We start from the raw sequence: 18,926 nt of genomic DNA, 5'->3' as shown, positions 1-18,926 counted from the left end.
TGCCAAGTTCGTGGCACCAGATTGAGACAGTTCAATTATCGCGTATTCATGCGTTCGTGCGACGCCTTGCAGGCGTAGGCGCAGTGATTTCCGACGTAATATTTATAATTTAGTGGGCAACCCTGCCTCTAAGTGTATTCATGCCATTTTTTGTTTTTGTCGAATTATGCACGCGTTTGTTGTGATATAAGTGTGGGTTTTTTTGTTTTTTTGCAGGATTGTTAGACAGTTCCACCCCCACGCTGCTGGTCCCACCTCGTAAACTGTCCATGGGCCGCACTGGGGGTAAGGCAGGACCCCCGACCGGTGGAGGCCACGGTATAGGATCAGCTGGAAGCATTAAGGATAACAATCAAATAAAAGATCCAGAACAGGACTTTAGGGGTACTTGTTTAGCCAGAACCCCTTCTGGGTCTCTCTTCATCCCCAGTGGTAAGTTGCATCGCTTAACTAACTCTCATACTCAACCATTATTGCTCTTTCTTTCCCCCCACTGCTTCTTATCCCCATTTATTTGTTTAATTTTATTTCATCTGATGCAGCACGATCTGCTAAGGAACAGATCACATGGAGCGGTGTCAGTGATGCAAAATTAATTCTTTATCAACGTTAGAAGCTCTCTCTCTCTCTCTCTCTCTCTCTCTCAGGAGTATTTCTCTTGGAAAACACATGGTAATTATGGGAGAGATGGAATATAAGAAAAACTAAATAAATTTTGAGAATGTTGCATATTAAATGAAGATTCGTGAGAATCTTCTCTGTTCTTCGATATTAAAAAAACATAAATAATAAGACGCACTTTTCAATCTCGCCTCCTAACATGGAAGAGATGATAATCATAATTTCTATTCTGTTCGCTTCGTTTCCCCCATAAAAACTGAATTCAGAATGAAACGTAATACTTGCTCTGAAGATTGAGCTCATGAATTACCTACCACCTTGGGCACACTTTATACCTACATCATCTACTCGAACCGTTTCGCCATTAGACACTGAGGCCTGCTGGACTGACTTCAATCTGATAGCTATCAGAATTGCATCGGGAATGACAAAATGCCTATTTTGACTCGATTATCAGTTTCCATAAATTTCTGCGCAAACCTGCCAGTTAAGCATATTTTTAAATAAAAATCATTCATTTCATATTCACAGATGGAGGAGGCGCAATCTACACTTAAAAGGCATTGAAATGTTATTGTCGTATTACAAGTGACCCATTACTCCACGTTCTTAAAGAGTAACTGCACTTTGTACACGCTTATATAACAGTCCAGGTCCAGAATGTAGGAGCACACAGCTTGAGAAGCTGTCTGGGTCCCGGTGCTATCTTAAACGTGGTCAGCCAGGGTGATTCAAAATCACCCCGAACCACTACCATTCCTCGTGCTCATTTTGAAGGTCTGCTAACGCCCAGATTAGTTTGTGATACCTGGTGATCAAAATATAAAATTAAATACTTTGAGCATCTTGTCCTTCCACCCCCTCCCCCCGATTGTTACTCTCTGACAAAGTTCAAAGAGTAAGAATTTGCAAGTTTTACGTGTATTGCTGTCATACCCATTTCACTTGCATGCAACATGACGAAGATGTGAGGTCAGTGCTCCATCCCTTAAGACTCACGCTTCATTAAAATAGTCCGTAGGGACGGACTTGTTTGCAATCCCCAAACAGAAATACCCTGTCTGTAGAGAGCATGACGGACATTATTTTTTTATGATGCTGCAGACACCGTAGATGGAGGACAAGCAGCCTCCCACAATCTTATACCACTGCCCTTGTCACCGTTCATTACTGATCCCCCCTCCCCAATGGCTCGAGGTATGCTGGTGAGTACTTTCCGCTGTACATGTGCATGTCTGTGATTGGAGAGGAGTCTACCAAAATACAGAGCCTTCTGGACGTTGATCTCATTTTTAGTTCTACACTTCGGTTTGTGCAACTCCAAATTAAGAGTTTTAATAAAACCGCATCACTTTCTCCACTACGAAGTTTTACAATTCTCAAAGTCTCCAATCAATTTTAAAAATTAATCGCAATAGAAAAATATTGTTTTCACATCGATATATAATCTTGTATTTTTTTATTATTTATTTTATTTTATTTAAAATAAAATAAAATAGTTACAAAATTTGTTATAAATCTAGATTTTTAAACTGGATTTAGTAATAAAAGTCATTTTTATTTTTATTACCAAATACACTCCAGAAAGCCCCTATTAAAATCCGGAAAATCGAAATAAAGCTTGGGTTAAGAGCATCAACATTGGTCAATTGAAGAGTGGAAAATCGTACTGTGGACGGAAGAATCGAAATTTGAAATTTTTTGGATCCAAGCGACAAGTGAGACGTCAACTGAACTAAAAAATGGTGGCATATTGTAACTTCAGATCCCTCATGATCTGAAGTTACTTCTCTTTTTCTGGAGTGGGTGACATCGTCAGAATTTGAGAAAAGAACGTTGTAAAAACATTTTTGAACATAATGTAGTATCCTCTGGACTTCGATTCTGTGGAATTTCTTCCACAAATTCGAAGCACAGCTCTAAGCTGTGCACATACTTTCTAGCAACTGAACTACAGGAGGGGATATTGCAAATTATTGTGTGGCCACGCCCACGCCCAGTTGCCTGACTTAAACCCAATAGAGCTTTTATGGGATGGTCTACATCGTCAAGTCCGTGAAGTGTGCCCATTTTCACAAATTTTATGGAAACCTTGCAGATCGATTGGAACAATCTTAGTCAAGACAGGATTATAAAATTAATCGGCAGAATGGCACGTCTGAGTAATGAAGGATAAAATCTCGTAGAGGATAATTTGATGAAAATGCAGTACACTTGTGAATATTAATCATTTCAATATTTTTTGGTGTTTTTTTTATATTAAATCTTACATTGTCATAGCTAATTTCAAAAAAATTAACGAAAACTGTTGTCATACGCTGTGATCCCAAACTTTTACCAAGTAAATTTTACAAAACCGTTTCCGTTCATTTTCTTTTTACCCACAAAAATTGCATTCATTGTCGTATGCAAAAGTGGCAATTCCAAACACCACAATGTGGCAGAAACATCTCCTCCCTTTTTAACCACCAATGCAAGGAGACGGAACATTTGGCCCCTGCTGGCGTGATGTGTAACTATTTGTTTCGCTCCTAAAAAACTCCATTACAGATAACACAAGCTGTGAACACCTTATTTTTGTATTGACTTCATTTTTTAGTTGGTAATTTCTGCAACCAACCTTGTATATCAAACGCGGGCATCAATGCCCCGAATATTTAGTGAAATTGCATTTGATTTTAAAATATTAATAAGAGTGGCGTTGTTTTCTCTTCTAGATATGACAAGGTGCCCAGGATCCGCTAAACAAAAAAGTGATATCCCGGCATCCCACGGGACATCTGTCCAGGAAGACTCCAAGAATCCTGACAGGTGAGATTTTCTGTTCATGGTTTTTAGGGTGAAAATTAATAAATCGCAGTTCTTATAATGTAGCCAGTAAGTTCTCGGATGGTTGATCGAAAATGAGCTGCATGAAAAACCACAAATGGGGTTTGCTTTGTCACTCGAAGGTGCAAAACTCGGGTAGAAACACTGGAGCGTGGCATTCAAATCCCAGATGATTGTAATGCACACCTGCACAAGGACTTCATCAACCACTCGAAGGCTACTCGATATTCCACGGAGGATGAGCGTGACGTCCCCTTTCACACCCTTACGAATTACACGAAACACAAAGCTCAGAAATTCAACTTTTTTTTTTTTTTGTCTTAATCTCCATTAAGTTAAAAGGTAATCAGGGAGGGAGGAATGCCTTAAGTAGTCTTAGCGTTTACAATTAGTTTCTTTTCTTTCTAGAAAAAGTTCGATACACTTTATCGAGTAATGCGCTGCCGGCCAAGAACTATTTCTTTATTCGCTGATCGCCGGCAGGGCGTATTAATTTTTTCTTTCTTTGGCGAAATGAAGGAGGAAACTTTAATCTCTTTCGCTTTTTTACGGTCATTTCGGAGCTCTTTAGAGATGATAAATAAACCAAAGAGAGGTTAATCCCAACTAATAAACGCTGACTGCTTATGAAACTTTCCAGCCCTCTTTAAGTCTCCGCCGGGCGTTAAAGAGAGTCCTCTTAATTGTTTAATGGATCGCTATTCCGTGGAATAATCGTATTAAAAGCGTTTAGCTATTTTTGCGCCGCCCCTGTCCTAATAGAACTGTATCATATGAAGCCGCAGCTAATGAATGAACTGTTCGCAACTTTGAACTTTTTCTGCGCCGCTGCAATCACCGCTAATCCGTTTGGGCAAAGAAAGGCCGGTTTAAGTGCACGCATTAGTAATACGCAGAAATGAGCGGGCTCTTTAACCAGCGGCTCCCGCAGATTAATCATCCCCCTTCCCCCTCCGATTTCCCTGCAAAACAAGGCATCTCAAATAATTAACATCCAACATCAAAGCATCAGTTGCTTTTTTTATCTATCGGAGAAGTCGCTCTGTTTTTTCCTTCTTTCTTTTTTCTGCTCACGAAACAGCCGTGCTATAAAAATTGATTCCTTCTCCGCTAATTACTGAGCTCGCGGAAGCAGAACATCCCTGTAGCATCAGGTGATGCCTGGGATGCTAATTACAACGGCGTTAACACATGGAAGGCTAGCCATGCCACAAACCTTCCAGACGCTGGTTGCCCATTATTGCGTTGATGTCAAACCTATCTCCTCGCTGGCTCTTATCTTCTAAGACACACACACATATGCTTGGCCAGCTTACCGGGAGACCAGAAACAGGGTGGCTACTTACAGTTGCTAATTACCTAAACGCGTGTTATCTCCTAGGATTAGTATCCCGAAGCTGAGAAAACGCCTTAACGCTCCCCCCTCCCATCGTTGGCTGCCCTGTTTTTTTTTCTTCGTTTTTTTCTTTTTAGCTCGTGCCCATTAAGAATACAGTAGCGTGCTCTGGTTACTTCGCCAAGTAAGTTACTTGCGTAGGTTGTTAGTACCTTGGCAATGCCGGTTTTGTTTGTTGGTGGTACTAAACCTCTTATTAATTCTTTGTGAAAGACGTCGAAGAAATTGCTGGAAAAGCAAGGTCTCTCAGCTCTCCTTACATTGCAGGAAAAAAGAAATAATCTTATTCCATCAGTCAGGCTATCCTTCTATCCACTTGGGTTTGCAATGCCATAACTACTGTATAGAGTTTATCGCTATTTATTGGGCAAACTGGAACACTTGACCATCTTGTGGACTTGTCTAATTTTCAAAGCAGTACAAAATTTTCCCGTGGAGCATTGACTACCCGCACGAATCCCCCACAAGAGGGATTCTAAGGTCTATCAGTGGCATTCTGTTGGATTTAAAATTTTCTGAATCACCAGAGGACACTCTTGTATAATGGCGACTGATTTCTTCTTAGGACAGAAAGCGTGACGCTATTTGCGGACAGGAAGTGTGGTCACATGATGCTGGACGTATAACATCTAACGAAGCCATGTTCCCTTTTCTTCCATTGAAATAGTTTATCAAATAACAATTCCATCTTCTTTATACCAGGCTGTTCAACAAACCATTATCTTTCGTTCCAGCGTTACAATTACTGTACTGGTGTCAGCACCTATATGTCCCATGGTCACTTTGTTGATAGGACGAAAGAAATCCGGAGAAAATCATACGCTTCAGTTTTCGTCAGGGACCTCAGGTTTAAAGTTTTTTATAAGTTCCTTGTCTTCGAACCCAAAGTCAATCCATAAAGTGAGAATCCAACAGTTCGTTACACATGGTATACGGATGAATGTGTGTTGGAATCTAAAGATATTTCCATGTCACACTTCGAAATGAATAATCTGCAGACAAAGATGTTTTCTTTTTTAGGAACTGGAGAGTTATTCTTCCATCTGGAAGTGAGGGACAATTCTCTTAGATATCGGACACGTCCAAAAAATTGTTCACGGAGAAATGAAACAAATAAGAAGCAAACTCTCCCCCCCAGCCGTTTTTAAACAGAGCGACGAGACAAAGTGGGGTTGGTGTCAAATCTTGAGGCTGCTGTATAGTCAAATGAAGCGATCAATCAAATTCAAAAGGGTGGAGATTGTGGTGGAAAACGCATTCTTTCGTGACAAACGATTTGCGCTCATCTCAAGAAGGCAGATCGAAAGGCGAAATCGTGCCCCATCCCACGAAAATATACTTCTTCTAGAGAAATCTGCTATATCATTTGATGACAAGTGTGTGTGTGTGTGTGTGTGTGTGTGTGTGTGTGTGTGTGTGTGTGTGTGTGTGTGTGTGTGTTACCTGTATCAAGGGTGGCTCCTAGGCCTAAGCCCATCTCTACCTTACAGGTCTGTGTTGGTGCAGAAACTCTGCAAAGCTTTATGTATCGGTGTATCGTGTGTCGCATGTGTCAGCCCACCTCGCCACCAGGGAGCAGCCAACACCTAAGCAGGCACAAGGAGCCGAGCCTGGGTCTACTACCACCTTAGTGTCTTGTGCACAAATCCTGCACCAACCGGAGATAGTGCAATACCGGTGGAGGCCAGCAATCCCGACCCCAGGTTGCCCAAACCTGGAAACCAGCAAAAAAAAAAAAAAAAACAGTGGAAAAATATCGAACCTCAGCAGACAAGCCAATTTGAAAAACTCCAATAAAGTTAGGGAAGTAAATATTTACATTTGTACAAAAGAGAATAGAATTTTAACTCTAAATCCTAGCAATACAATTAAATTTACATATCTTACAACGAGTCATTCTCTTTATATTTAATGGGATGCATACATATATATTAACTTCTCAGCTGTCAGATTTATATTCGATTTTGAATTTGAGTCCCTAGTTCAAGTCTTTTCTTAAAGACCGATTCTGCAAATGTCTGGAAAGTCTCAAAGTTTGTTTTGTTCTCAACTAGTATTTTCACATTGTCCTCAGCTAGACCTGGAACCTGATTAAGTAGAAATACTCGATGGTCTGTATATTGCGGACAAAACATGAAGACGTGGATCCAGTCTTCCATTTGACCACAGGTGCAAAAAGGATCCGGCTCCAAACCTCTGTCGAAAAGTTTGGCCCTCAGAGATCCATGGCCTGTTAATAAATACGTCGTAAACATGCTTGGTGCAAACCACGAAACAGAAGGTTGAGTAGAAGCAAACTCAACATTTTCAATATACTTCTTTGTGACTTCACCGTGCACAGACTCATTCCATCTACTTTGCCAAATACTAACCATTTCACTCCATAATCTTTTCCGTTCTGTCTTTAAGTTACTAACTGGGTCTGTTGTAATTCGCATAATAGATACCTGCAGTCCTTTCTTATGTTTATAAATCATGCCACGGTATAAGATAAATAAATCTAAAGGCATTTCTCCTCCAAGGATTTGGAGGGCATTGTTCGATACTGTACGAGGCGCATTATTTAGTGCCAGAAGCGCTGTTCTTTGAATTGATAGTAGCTTGTTTTTGATTTTCACCTTAACGATGCTCTGGTGCCAAATACCTGCTACGTACGAAACTATAGGCAGAAATATTGCTTTATAATACAAGGTGTCTCAAAAATATTGGTATAAACGTTTAGGAGAGGTAGGTAACATCTAAAGGAATCTGAATCGCATAGGAACCCATAACCGGAAACGTCGCCGTAAGTCGGTAGACGACGCAGTTGACGACGCAGTAGACGCCGCACGAAGAGCATCGCATCGATATACCAACTGTGAGCTGGCAGACATGCACCAAGTGTATGGTTTAGCAAAGGCCAATGGACGAGCCGCTCAACGAATTTATGGAAGTTATGCAATAATTCATTCACGGGGGGGCGTCTGATCTTGAATATAATACAATTATTTAGGAGCTCACAAACATAATGACATACAAATAGGGACAAACAGTGCCACTATCATTTGATGACAGTCATGAATGTAGCATTAGAAGCAGGACTGCTGGCATTTTGGGGTGGGGGAGGGCCTGCTTGCAGAAGCTCATGTTTATTTCCCGCCTACTCTAAATAAAAAGTCCTGTTCTAATGGAGAAGTGCATTGTTACTACCCAGACTCGGTTTCGAATTTGATTACAGATACTCATCGGTGGTGGGTACGCATTGTGAAGAAAACAGAAAGTATCATTAAATAATGATTGTTTTTAAAATAATCTTAAAACTCTTCGGGGACATCTTAATTCCCCTCGTGGCCACCGTCGGAAAATTAAGAATACTGCTATGAATAGCGAAATTCTGGTTTGGTTGTTCCACCATCCTTCTGGAAAATTAAAACGTATTGTCACAAATAACCTCAGACATGTGGACATGTAATATATGTAAGGCGGCACTTGAACGTCAGTTCAGCTCCGCCTCGTATCGCTGTAAATAACAGAATCAACTGCAAAGGGCCAGAAATGTGTGGTTTAGAAAGTTTGTGTGTTCTGTTGTTGTGTCAGGCCGCTTGGCTACCCAGAAGCATCAGTCACCTGGACAGATGATTCTGGGTACTCGTCCTCACCACGGGAAGGTGGACCAATCCCAGTAAAACATGTACTGTTTCAAGAGAGAGACTCTAACCCACCTAGTTTTGCCAGAAGGTGGGCCAGATTCCTCTGTGGGACCGATTCCAGAAGGAGGAGAAAGAAGAGCAAAAGAAAAAAAACCACCCATGGTGGAGTTAGGAAAATAAATAAATAAATTTTTAATTTTAAAAAATAATAATAAAGACTAGGGTGCTCTGTCCCCTGCTCGCTAACCCCCGCGCACGCTTTTCTACGTAATATGTAGAGGTATGACTGAGTAAGTCAAATCTTTTCTACGTAAAAGGCACATCTATCGAAACGCACTGATCGATATCTAATCGGAAATGAGCTATGTAATTATTTACCTGTGCATTTATAGTGCGCAGCATTCTCAGGGTCGAATAAATATTACTATGTAATTATTTACTTGCGTTTACATAGGTCACTTAGGAAGAGGCCTGCTAAAAATTCAGATCATGGGTACTACTCCATACTTCCACTAAAAGTCAGGAAGCAGAAGCAGTGACTGGCAGGTGCCATTCACTGTTTAGCCCCGCCCCTCTCCTCCTAGGTTGACATGCCTAAGGTGTTACCACCCCCACTCACCGCTGTTTTAAAATCGGGAACTCATTTTCCGATTTTAAAACAGCGGGATGCGGGGATAAACACCCTACCTAAGCTAAGCACCTCGCCTCCTCAACGACAAAACAATCAGAAACAAAATGCATTACAATAATCACCCAATCACAGAACAGACAAGTGGTACTCAAATAAGATTTTAGCCAACGGCCTTTTGCTTCGGGTTCCATAATGCATGGGAATGTTGTTGCATCCGAAAGAGCAGTACTAAAATATTTACAAACATTTACAAATATACAATTTTCATTAATATACAAAAACGTGACAATGGAACATCAAATGTTAGACAGTGGGGGCACGTGCAAGAGATTGGTGAACGTTATGGAGGCAGTTGTCAATAATTAACTGCATTTGTAGTGACGTAATTGCCACGCCTTTATTCACATTGGATCGAAAAAATATCACTAGGAGGAAAACTTTTTAATGTATAGAGAGAAATAATAAATCATAAAAAATAAAATAATATAAAAAATTAAATAATAAATAAATTGGCTGCACTAGAGTAGGAACTCAAGGCAGAGAGAGCGTGAAGAACAAATAAAATAAATAATTTAATAAAAATAAAATAAAAATAATTAGCTACACTAGAGTGGGAATTCCAGGTACAGTGCGTGGGAAAAAAAAGGTGGGGGCCTGCGAATATGGAACCCTTAAATCACTGAAGAGGTATTGTTAGGTGCAGTTACAACAGTGTAGCTCTGCTTCCTGCGCTCAAAGACTTGGGATGCATAGGATTAGAATGCCTTTAGATTGCCAGGTGTTTGGAGTAGAGGCTCTGGTTGTTGTTCCGAGATACCTGGCACAGCCTGCAGCAGGATATTTCTTAAGTCGTCGTACAACCTGCATTCGAAAAGAAGATGTTTCCAATTCTCTGACCTGCCGCAGAAACAGCGATCTGTTGGTAGCAAACCCAGTTAATGTAACTTTTCGTTGAGGGACCCGTGTCCTGTAACCAAGTAGGATTCCAAGGTGAGAGAAAGCCAGGCCTTTGTCAAAGTTGTCGAAGTTGTCAAAGTAACAACCGGTAGGAATTTTCTGGTAATGGAGCCTGTTTGTGAGATATTCCATCTGGACTGCCAAATGTTGACGAGTTCGTTATAACAGCGAGCTCTTTCTACTTTGGGGTCAGCATTGAGATTTAGTTCTACGCCGTGTATCTTCGTTGGTATTTTCTTTTTAATTCTGAAGTTTAACCCTCTGAAGATTATAAATAGATCAAGCGGCAAAGTTCCAGCTATCATCTGGATGGCATGTGTGTGTCAAGGGTGGCCCCTAGGCATAGCCCATCTCCACCTAGTGGATCTGTATTGAATGTAGGACCTCTGCAAAGGAGGTAGCAGCAGCCAACACCTGGGCAGCTGCTACCTGGTGCCTGTCCCCAGGCACGAGTAGCCGGGCCTGAGTTTTTTTTTTATCCTCTTACATGCCAAAGTGCACAAAATCCCGCACCCACTGGAGGTAGTGCAATACCAGTGGGTGCCAGCTATCCTGCAAGCCTGGGAGCCCGCAAAAAAAAAAAAAAAAGAAAAAATCTGGATGGCAGCTGTAGACACTGTTCAGCATAATCTCTGCGTGGCCAGGAGCATAGCACGTTGAATGGAGTTGACCTTGACTTTCATATGTACTCGTTGAACACGGTGGAACCACGTTCCTGCTGCGTAGATCACAATGGAGATGAAAACAGCTTTATAATACAAAGAGTGTGTTTTGTTGGAGAACCCCAGTTGCTCTTGGACATCCTCTTGATTGCAGCTGAAAATTGTTTCGTTTTGACCCCTAGGTATTGTAGATGCGGAAGGAAGCTCAGCTTATGGTCAATGACCATCCCTAGGACTTTAGCCTGCGTCACAATTGGAAGCTGTTTCGCGGAGTTCTTGATTTGCGGTGGGCCGCAGGTCAAGCTTCGATTTAAAAAGCATCATTTTTATTTTGGCGGTACTGATTTTAAGCTTGTTTAGAACCGTACAGGCATAGATTTTTTTTTTTTTTTTTTTTGGTTTGGTAGTTGTTGGCGCATCGGCTTCTGTGGCCATATTGCACCTCCCAAGGTTTTTGCAGTACTTTGATCCAAGCCCGAGGCGAGAATCGAACCCGCGACCTTTGGTTTGCCGGGCAGGTACTTTACCCACTCGGCTAGCCCGGTCGGCCCAGGCATAGAGATCTGCTAGGACAAGATTTTCTTTGTTTTCAAGGTCAGAGAATGAGTTCCAAGAAACAACCACCGTCAGGTCGTCGGCAAATACTACAATTTTGCATCCTTCAAAAGATTTAGAAAGCCAGTTGTGCAGGACCATATTCCACACAAAGGGCCCCAGCAGAGAACCGTGTGGGCACCTCCGAGAGGTTGGTCTAGTTACCTGCAGAAGGTTGGATTTCACCACGACAGTGCGCTCTGCGAAATAGTTCTGGAAGAGCTTGTAGAGATGGGAGGCACAGGTAGCTAGGCGGAGGTGTGCCAACTCGCTGTCACAAACGACTTTAGAATCAATCGCTGGATTTCTTATTGGAACTGAGTCTCAGATTAACAAAAATCGTCGCTGCTGCTCACTGGAGGGGGGGGGGAACCCATCTGCCCGCTGAGGAGCCGGCAATTATGGTCGAAACAGCTTTAAAATTGCGGAAAGTTCATCGCGAAGACCAACAAATATTCAAAAGCTTTAAAGGTCAGCTAGAACATTCGAAATATGAGCAAAGCTCTGCAAATGATGTAAAAGACTGTCCAATCGCATTTGACCTCCTCCGAAGAATGGCAGAAGGTGTTTGTGATGCCGGACTGCGCTCTTCTCGAGGAGCATTGGCGTCCCCATGTGTCACGGTGACCCGAATTGTTTCAGAATAATGGGGGCTTCGTATATGCACTGCCGACTTCAACTTCTCGTCGCTTTCGGTTGGAAACTGCGTGCCAGATAACAGGGTTACCGAAATACTACACCGGCGGACTGCAAATGAAATGGCAGACGACGCGCGCACAAAACATTACCGAAGTCCGGAAGTCACGTTCTAGAGGTAGTAATGGATATTTATTGCACTTGTTGCGAACCACCCTCTGCCTCTGTCACACTTGTGGCTTTCTTGTTAAGAGAGGGCGAAAAAGGCGCGTCATTATAGCTACGGATGAGTTTTCACGAGGCCGGCGTGGGGAACAGTAAACCGAGTTCGCCTAGAAGATTGCCAGCGCCCTATTTCTTGTAAATATCAATTTCCGTTCTTAACAGGTTACGATTCTGGCACAGAACAAATATTTAATAATCATTTATGAAAGTGCAGATCGTGTTCGGCGCTGAATCTCCTCTCACTCTGAAAACAAACACAAAATGAACGATCCATCCATTGGCAGAAGAAGGAAGCTCGCGGTTAGTTGTAATTACGTAATTAATGGCGGCCATATATTACTCGTGGCACGAGAATGAATGATTGAGTCAGGACCGATAACACCCCCTCCCCCACGTGCAGCATTATTACGCACAACGAGCAGTTCTATGACGCATGCGTGGTAATCTCTCACCATCCCACGCACGTTATTCGTGACAATTAGCGAATGAACTCGAATATCAATGGCACGTGACGCATTCGACTCCCTCTAATATCGTTGTAAAAGCCGTTTTCTTCTTGTTTTTCGTCTTCTGCGAAATTGTAATAAAAATTTTAAAGCCCCAGTCCGGTTGCCCGTGCAGTTTGCCGGCGTGGCATAAAAAATTTAATATTACAACGCGCCTTTCAAGTTGTCTCTCCTCGTGAACGATCCCTGCCACAATAAATTTCGAGCCACCCCAAGTCACGCATTATTCCCGCATAAATCTCGCCATTAATTATTAAAATAGTTCTTGTTCTGGGTGGAATGAATCCATCTGTTTGTATTACAGCGCCGGTTTTTCCCTTTCCTTTTTAATTTTTACCCGACCTTGCGTAACCCAAAGGGGTGTGCGTAATTAAAACTACATAAAATATGATGGAAGAAGAGAAAGAGAGGGGGGGGGCGTTATAAATAAACTTTTTTCAATTTCCCATTCGCCAAATGGGCAAGCAGCATCAGAGAGGGCTTTGGCAAATAATGAACTTTCTTTGAAATTACCTTTCCGTTTCTTGCGAGGAGCAGGAGCGGATGCAGGAGGGGGAAATGTCTTTTTTACCTTTACGTTATCTTATCAGCGTCCTCATCTCCGCTCCCGCATGCCCGCTTCTGGATGCAACGCAGGTTCCCGCGTGCTGTGGCAGTGGGAGATACGATTCAGAGCTAAGCGTTTTCTGGTTCGATGTGAAACCGCTGAAACTCGCCCCACTCCCCCAGCGCCAATGACTGCGAATGCAGATAAAACTCCCAGATTAAATCCGCCGGACAATCAGTGTCAATATTCCTTTACGGCCTCCGTTTATCTCGCTTACTTCGCGCAATAATGCCTTTTATTTGCTTATTTAAACGCCAGGTGTCGCTGCTAAATGCCAGATTATGAGAACACGTCGCGAGTGGCCGCTTTCTTTCTTTGGCGCCAAGAAAGGATCCATCGACCATACCCTAAAATCAAATCCTGCATCTTCATCTAAGAAATCAAAAATAGCGCTACTGCTAATGTGATAAAGACCACAGACTCTCTGGACATTATCCAAAGAGCTACGAATTCATTGAATCCCACAGAATGAACATAAGGTGCATCGCAGTAGAGCCAACTGGACTGGCATCCTCCATAAGGTCCGAAATCTGTCCTCCTTGAAGTAAATAAAGTTTTTGTTTATACTACGGGACAACAAAAGCTCAAACTGAGGAGTTCGCAATTCAGAGAGAATCCAACAACATCTCACCATTTAGTATTCACGCGCGCTTTTACCACAGTTAACTGAAACCCTGGCTAGAAGGCTGTGATGGAAACACTGGTCAAAGTTCCTGACACGTTCCCCCAGAGTGAGTTTTTGGTAGATGTTCTCCCCAAAATGGGCCAAGAATGCCTTCTGCTTTCCAACTCCACCAAAAAAAAAAAAAAAAAAAAAAAAAAAAATCTTCGCGTGTAGATCGAGGTACAGCAGATTATGGTATTTAGCTGATGGATAGTTGCTCAAGACCATGTGAACTCGACGAAGGTTGAAGTTCACTACCTTGTGGGGCTAATCTGTAACAGGTTTGTGAGTGAACACTCGAAGGAAAATGCCATCTACATCAATGGAGTTGGGGAACGAACAGAGTTCCTTCTCGTGCCACAACTATCGCACTGTACATTTCGTTACTGTCCCTCCCCCACCCCAGCGTTATGCGGGGATTTCTTTATTGCAGTCGGTGAGAGATTAAAAGAAACCCAAGTGGAAACATTTCAGACCATCTTGAACATTTCTACGCTGAGCGGGGAAAAACAGAAAGTGGGTGACGCCGTTAATACGTACTTAAACACCCCATTAGCATTTTATCATCGTCTTTATCAGCACGTGCTCCCCCTTCGTACACCCGTAAAAATCTCAATTGCACGAGAACAGAGCGCCGTTGTCGGGTGTCCATTGGACGCACGCACTGATAAAGACGCAAAATAGTTTCCCAAGTAGCGGTTATCAGTTGGATGGTGCCTCCCAACTGCACGCATCGCCGATTCCAGGGCTCTTACTGGATGGTGAGTCGTTGCCGTACACAACAGACAGCGTCGCCACCCTTTTCAATATGCACCTGGCTCCAGCGGTCTGTTTATGGGCTTAATTGGAAGCGCTTATCAAAATGGAATAAGCATGTTTCCACAACACTCGCTGATAACGTTGCGTAGGTAACCCGAGAGTTATCTTTGGCCTTTGCCTGCCTGCCTGCCTGGCGAGGGACGGCACTTCTTTCCCGCTTCCTTCCTTCCTTCCCCATTGTGGCAGCAAAGGGACGTGTTTCTCTCGCAGTTGCCTTACCTATACTTGACCTAACGGCTCCAGATACGACTTCTGTTATTGTTTACGTCTCGCCTCCACTTTCTAGGTCGTGCACGTGCACACAGGCAGTACACGCATTCATATTGAGTGCTAATCCTCGTCTTGTAAATCTTAAAAGGACTCCGATCGTCTTGTTAATTTTAACTACTTCCTCCTCATCGCTTCTCGGTTTCGGAAATATTTGGTAAGGTGCCGTATTTCTGGTGCGTCATCTACCTTTTTTCTTCCACTTATACGAACAAACTTCTGTAATGAATGAACTACACCAAGTATACAGTATGTACAGTAGCGGACATAAAAACTCTAACTTTAACAAAACTCAAACTAATAACTTCATCTGAATAAACAGTTGGAACATCCGTGGAACGAAAGACCACATCCACGGAACACATGACGATGCAGGTACCAGAGGATATTCAATTCGAAGCAGGAACGATGGCCATAGTTAACGTGCTGTGCACAAAATGGATTCATCCAAACGCCCCAGTGTGGTGATGCAACTCTTTTGATTCCAGATTGTGAGCAATTATCGCCATATATTTAATAAATAAACAATCAGGTACTGACTGAAAGGTGCCACCGTCTTCAGTTCGTGTAAGGTGTTCAAGCACATTGATTGAATCCTGGTGGAATCAACGATCTACGAAGTTTAGTTATCATAAAATACAACCTGAAACCCACATAACTCTCTATATCTAAGCTGATATCTAGAAGTAAAGAGTTAAGACTTGCTTCAACATTCACCTTATAGCCCAAACCTTTTGAAGTGCGACTACCACACCTCCAGTCGCCTAAGAAGCAGCCAGGAGATCTTCACGTCACAGATTGATTTTACCAACAACCTTGTACGTGTAAATGAAATATTTCATTCGCATCAGTGCAATTTTCATGAAAAACTAAAGAATCATAGCAAGTATTTGCGGTTGTTATATAAGAGGGGTGGTCAAGAGAGTTCTGAGAAAGAAGCATAAAAAGACATGGTACAATTTTTTTTCTCAATGTATTCATCCCGAAGTTCAATACACTATTTGCATTTAATCTGCGGAGTTTAATCCTTCAAATATATTCTTCAAGTTGTGCATCGAACCAGGGTTCCACCGCTGCTTTTTGCTCACCGTCTTTAAAATGAGTTCCACGAAGATGAAACTTGAGGTTTCTCAATAAATAATAGTCATTCGGAGGTAGACTTGAGCAGTATGACCGGCACCGTATGGGAGATTGTTAATCGTTCAAATTCACATTCATGAATTTTAGCCTGTGCAATCCAAGCTTTATGCATGGCTGCATTGTCAATGAGAGCCGAAACTTTCCTCGTCTTTTTTTGCCAATTGCAGCTTTCAACTTTGGCATAAAGTTGACGTAATATTTCTCAGTTAACAAATCCTTTTGAATTCCAGAAAATCGAGGCCAACACTTTTCTAGCTGATAGTTGCCGCCCAAACATTTTTGGGACTGGAGATCCCTCGTGTTTCCATTAGATGCTTTCTTATTTGGATTCAGGATCATTGAAATGTAACCAAGTTTCATCACCGGTCACAAAACGGGATAAAAATCTATGTGGATTAACAAGAATTCATTTTAAATTCTCCTTTGATGATTCCACCCACTGATGTTTGTCACGAATGGAAAAGAACCCATCTTGCACAAACTTCGATCATTCCTAAATATCCGTGTATTATTGCTAAAATGCTCCCGTGGAAAATGTTAAGTACTTTTTCAAGTTCAGACACTTTTAATTATTCTGTTTTCTAAATTTCTTTCTTAATTTAAAAAAAAAAATTCAATTTTATAAACTGCATAAAACATTGACACGCAATGCTTTCAATTTTATTTTCCGGAGTTAGCCATCTGCTTAAAGATTCTGTAAGTTCTTCGAAGAGTTTCCAAGAATCCGTGGTGGCACAACTGCGAAGGACTTTACTCGCTGACATTCTACGGCTTCGTGCTCGTTTGACCCTTGCGCTTTGTAGTTGAGTTACATTTTACAGCTGTTTACAAATCCCTGAAATTCTAATTAACGCAGTAAACTCCCGTACCGGAACTTGCGGCTTTGGTTGTAATCCCGACAGTGTGTGTCGTTCGAAAATCCGCGCAAGCTCTTTTCCCCGCCTAATCCCCTCGCGTTTCGTTAACAACAGAATTGTCAACAACCCAACAGGTGTCAAGAGTGTGTACGACAGGCTTTGGAGTGCACTCTGGCTTTTCTAGAGTCGTTTCGCATTACTTCCAGCAGAAAAGAGTTGCCTTCCGGTCGAGTGAAATGTACTTCACACCCTGTCCCTCGACAACAACACTCTTCCGACTTACATCGACTCTCTTCGTTCGTACACAGATTTTAACCCTAAAACGGAGATAAGAAAAGTAACCCCAACCGCACGCCAACTGCCCAAGGACATGCTGTCTTAGTGTCCACTTTAAAGACAGCGAACTGCTCGGGCATTCTTTACAACCGAACTCGTCGCTACAACGAAAAACGAAAAAAAAGAGGGTATGCAGTTTGCAAATGGCGCACGCGCGAAAGCGATATTCTTCCGTTCTGTTTATCTTTTAACTGTGGAGCTTTTAACGTGCAAGATGATTTCTTGCACGTTAGAAATCAACGTCCAAGAAATCATCTCAGCATCAAGTATCCATCCTAGAGAGCGACATAATCGACGTTATAGGTCGACTCTTACCAATCTTCTCTGCCTTAGAGACTTGTTCCCCCAGCAAATATTATTGAACATTTCAACCAGCTGCAAATTGACCCACCCCAATGAACTATTCGATGACAACAAATACAGGAACAATATCCTGGAAGACTTGCATCGAAGCCTTTGCCTACAGTGAACCCTGACACGATCATGTGACTCCATCACATGCCATCAATGGACGCATACATTCAGGGACTTAAAGACTTTGGCCGTCTTTTTAATAGACTGTAACTGAATCCATATTGCAAACTTAACCTTCCTGTGTTCAAAGTTAAGTTATCTCCCTCATGTTAATGTTAATATACTTAAACTATACCAACTGCAGCTGGCAAGTGCATTGTCAAACGTCCTTTTAATGTATTTGTTTTTCTAATTATGTTTTTATAAATCTATGGACACCCTTCTAGCCAACCAGCTGTACAGGGGGTGAAAGAAAACTTAATAAACTAATAATAAATGAAGCGCATGATGACCAGCTACTGTGATCGTACTCTTGGCAGATGCCTGCCAGAACTACTACTTAAAGATCCTCCGTAATACTATTTGTCAAGTGATTAAATGTTCGTTTTTATCTTTTCATCAAATCCTGGATTTCTGTTTCAGATGCCACCTGTCCTACTCCTCCACGACCGGCGTGCCTGTTCTTCCCGTCCGTAATAACCTCAGACGTCCTATGTCGGGTCATTTTCCCCATTCTCGGTTACACCTCCGGAAGACCCTGTCGTCACGGTGTAGTTGGAAATGTACAGCCATAGCATTCATCTTCGTGTCCCTGGCTCTCCTCACAGCCCTCACCTATTTTATAGGTAAGTGACGCAAAACAGGTAAGCCAACTCAATGTTTCTACAATGGTTTAGAAATTTTTACCACTGATGGCAATGATGTGACCTTGATTATACTTGCATTTGCCTAAATGAATGCCACTGTTTTAATCGCTGCACATGATTGCTGTCATCAGTTTCTTGTCCACGTGTTACCCCTCTACGCAAATATGCACTCCCCATAATTTTCACATTTACGAAGGTTATACAAGACCGATTTCGATAGGCAGGGCACAGACCTCCTCCCTACAGCCCGTATCTTTGGACTCTTGAAAATTTTATGAAAAATTAATCATTTTTCAGGAATCGCCAAACTGACTCAATCTTTCGGTTGATAATATTGAATTAAAACAGTTGTTTCGGACATTTCTTCTGTCATCCTTAAGAAAACTTCGA

The 18,926-nt window shown here is 42.1% G+C and overlaps 1 protein-coding gene across 10 annotated transcripts in view; it reads left to right on the top strand.

Moving 5' to 3' along the window:
- LOC150089152 (teneurin-m-like) overlaps positions 1-18,926 on the top strand; it is a 936,894-nt gene that overhangs the window by 830,880 nt on the left and 87,088 nt on the right. For all 10 annotated transcript variants that reach the window (XM_090388112.1, XM_090388138.1, XM_090388082.1 and 7 more), the window contains 3 exons: positions 217-432; positions 3,339-3,432; positions 18,313-18,515. In XM_090388112.1, coding sequence (XP_090244238.1) covers positions 217-432; positions 3,339-3,432; positions 18,313-18,515 — 513 coding nt within the window. The remainder of the gene's footprint in view (positions 1-216; positions 433-3,338; positions 3,433-18,312; positions 18,516-18,926) is intronic.

Source organism: Mastigoproctus giganteus, chromosome 2 (genome assembly GCF_048544385.1).
Source record: "Mastigoproctus giganteus isolate SK-2022 chromosome 2, ASM4854438v1, whole genome shotgun sequence".
NCBI classification, from domain to species: Eukaryota; Metazoa; Arthropoda; class Arachnida; order Uropygi; family Thelyphonidae; genus Mastigoproctus; species Mastigoproctus giganteus.
Note: the sequence above shows the minus strand (reverse complement) of the source record. Positions and strands in the feature narration are given on the sequence as shown.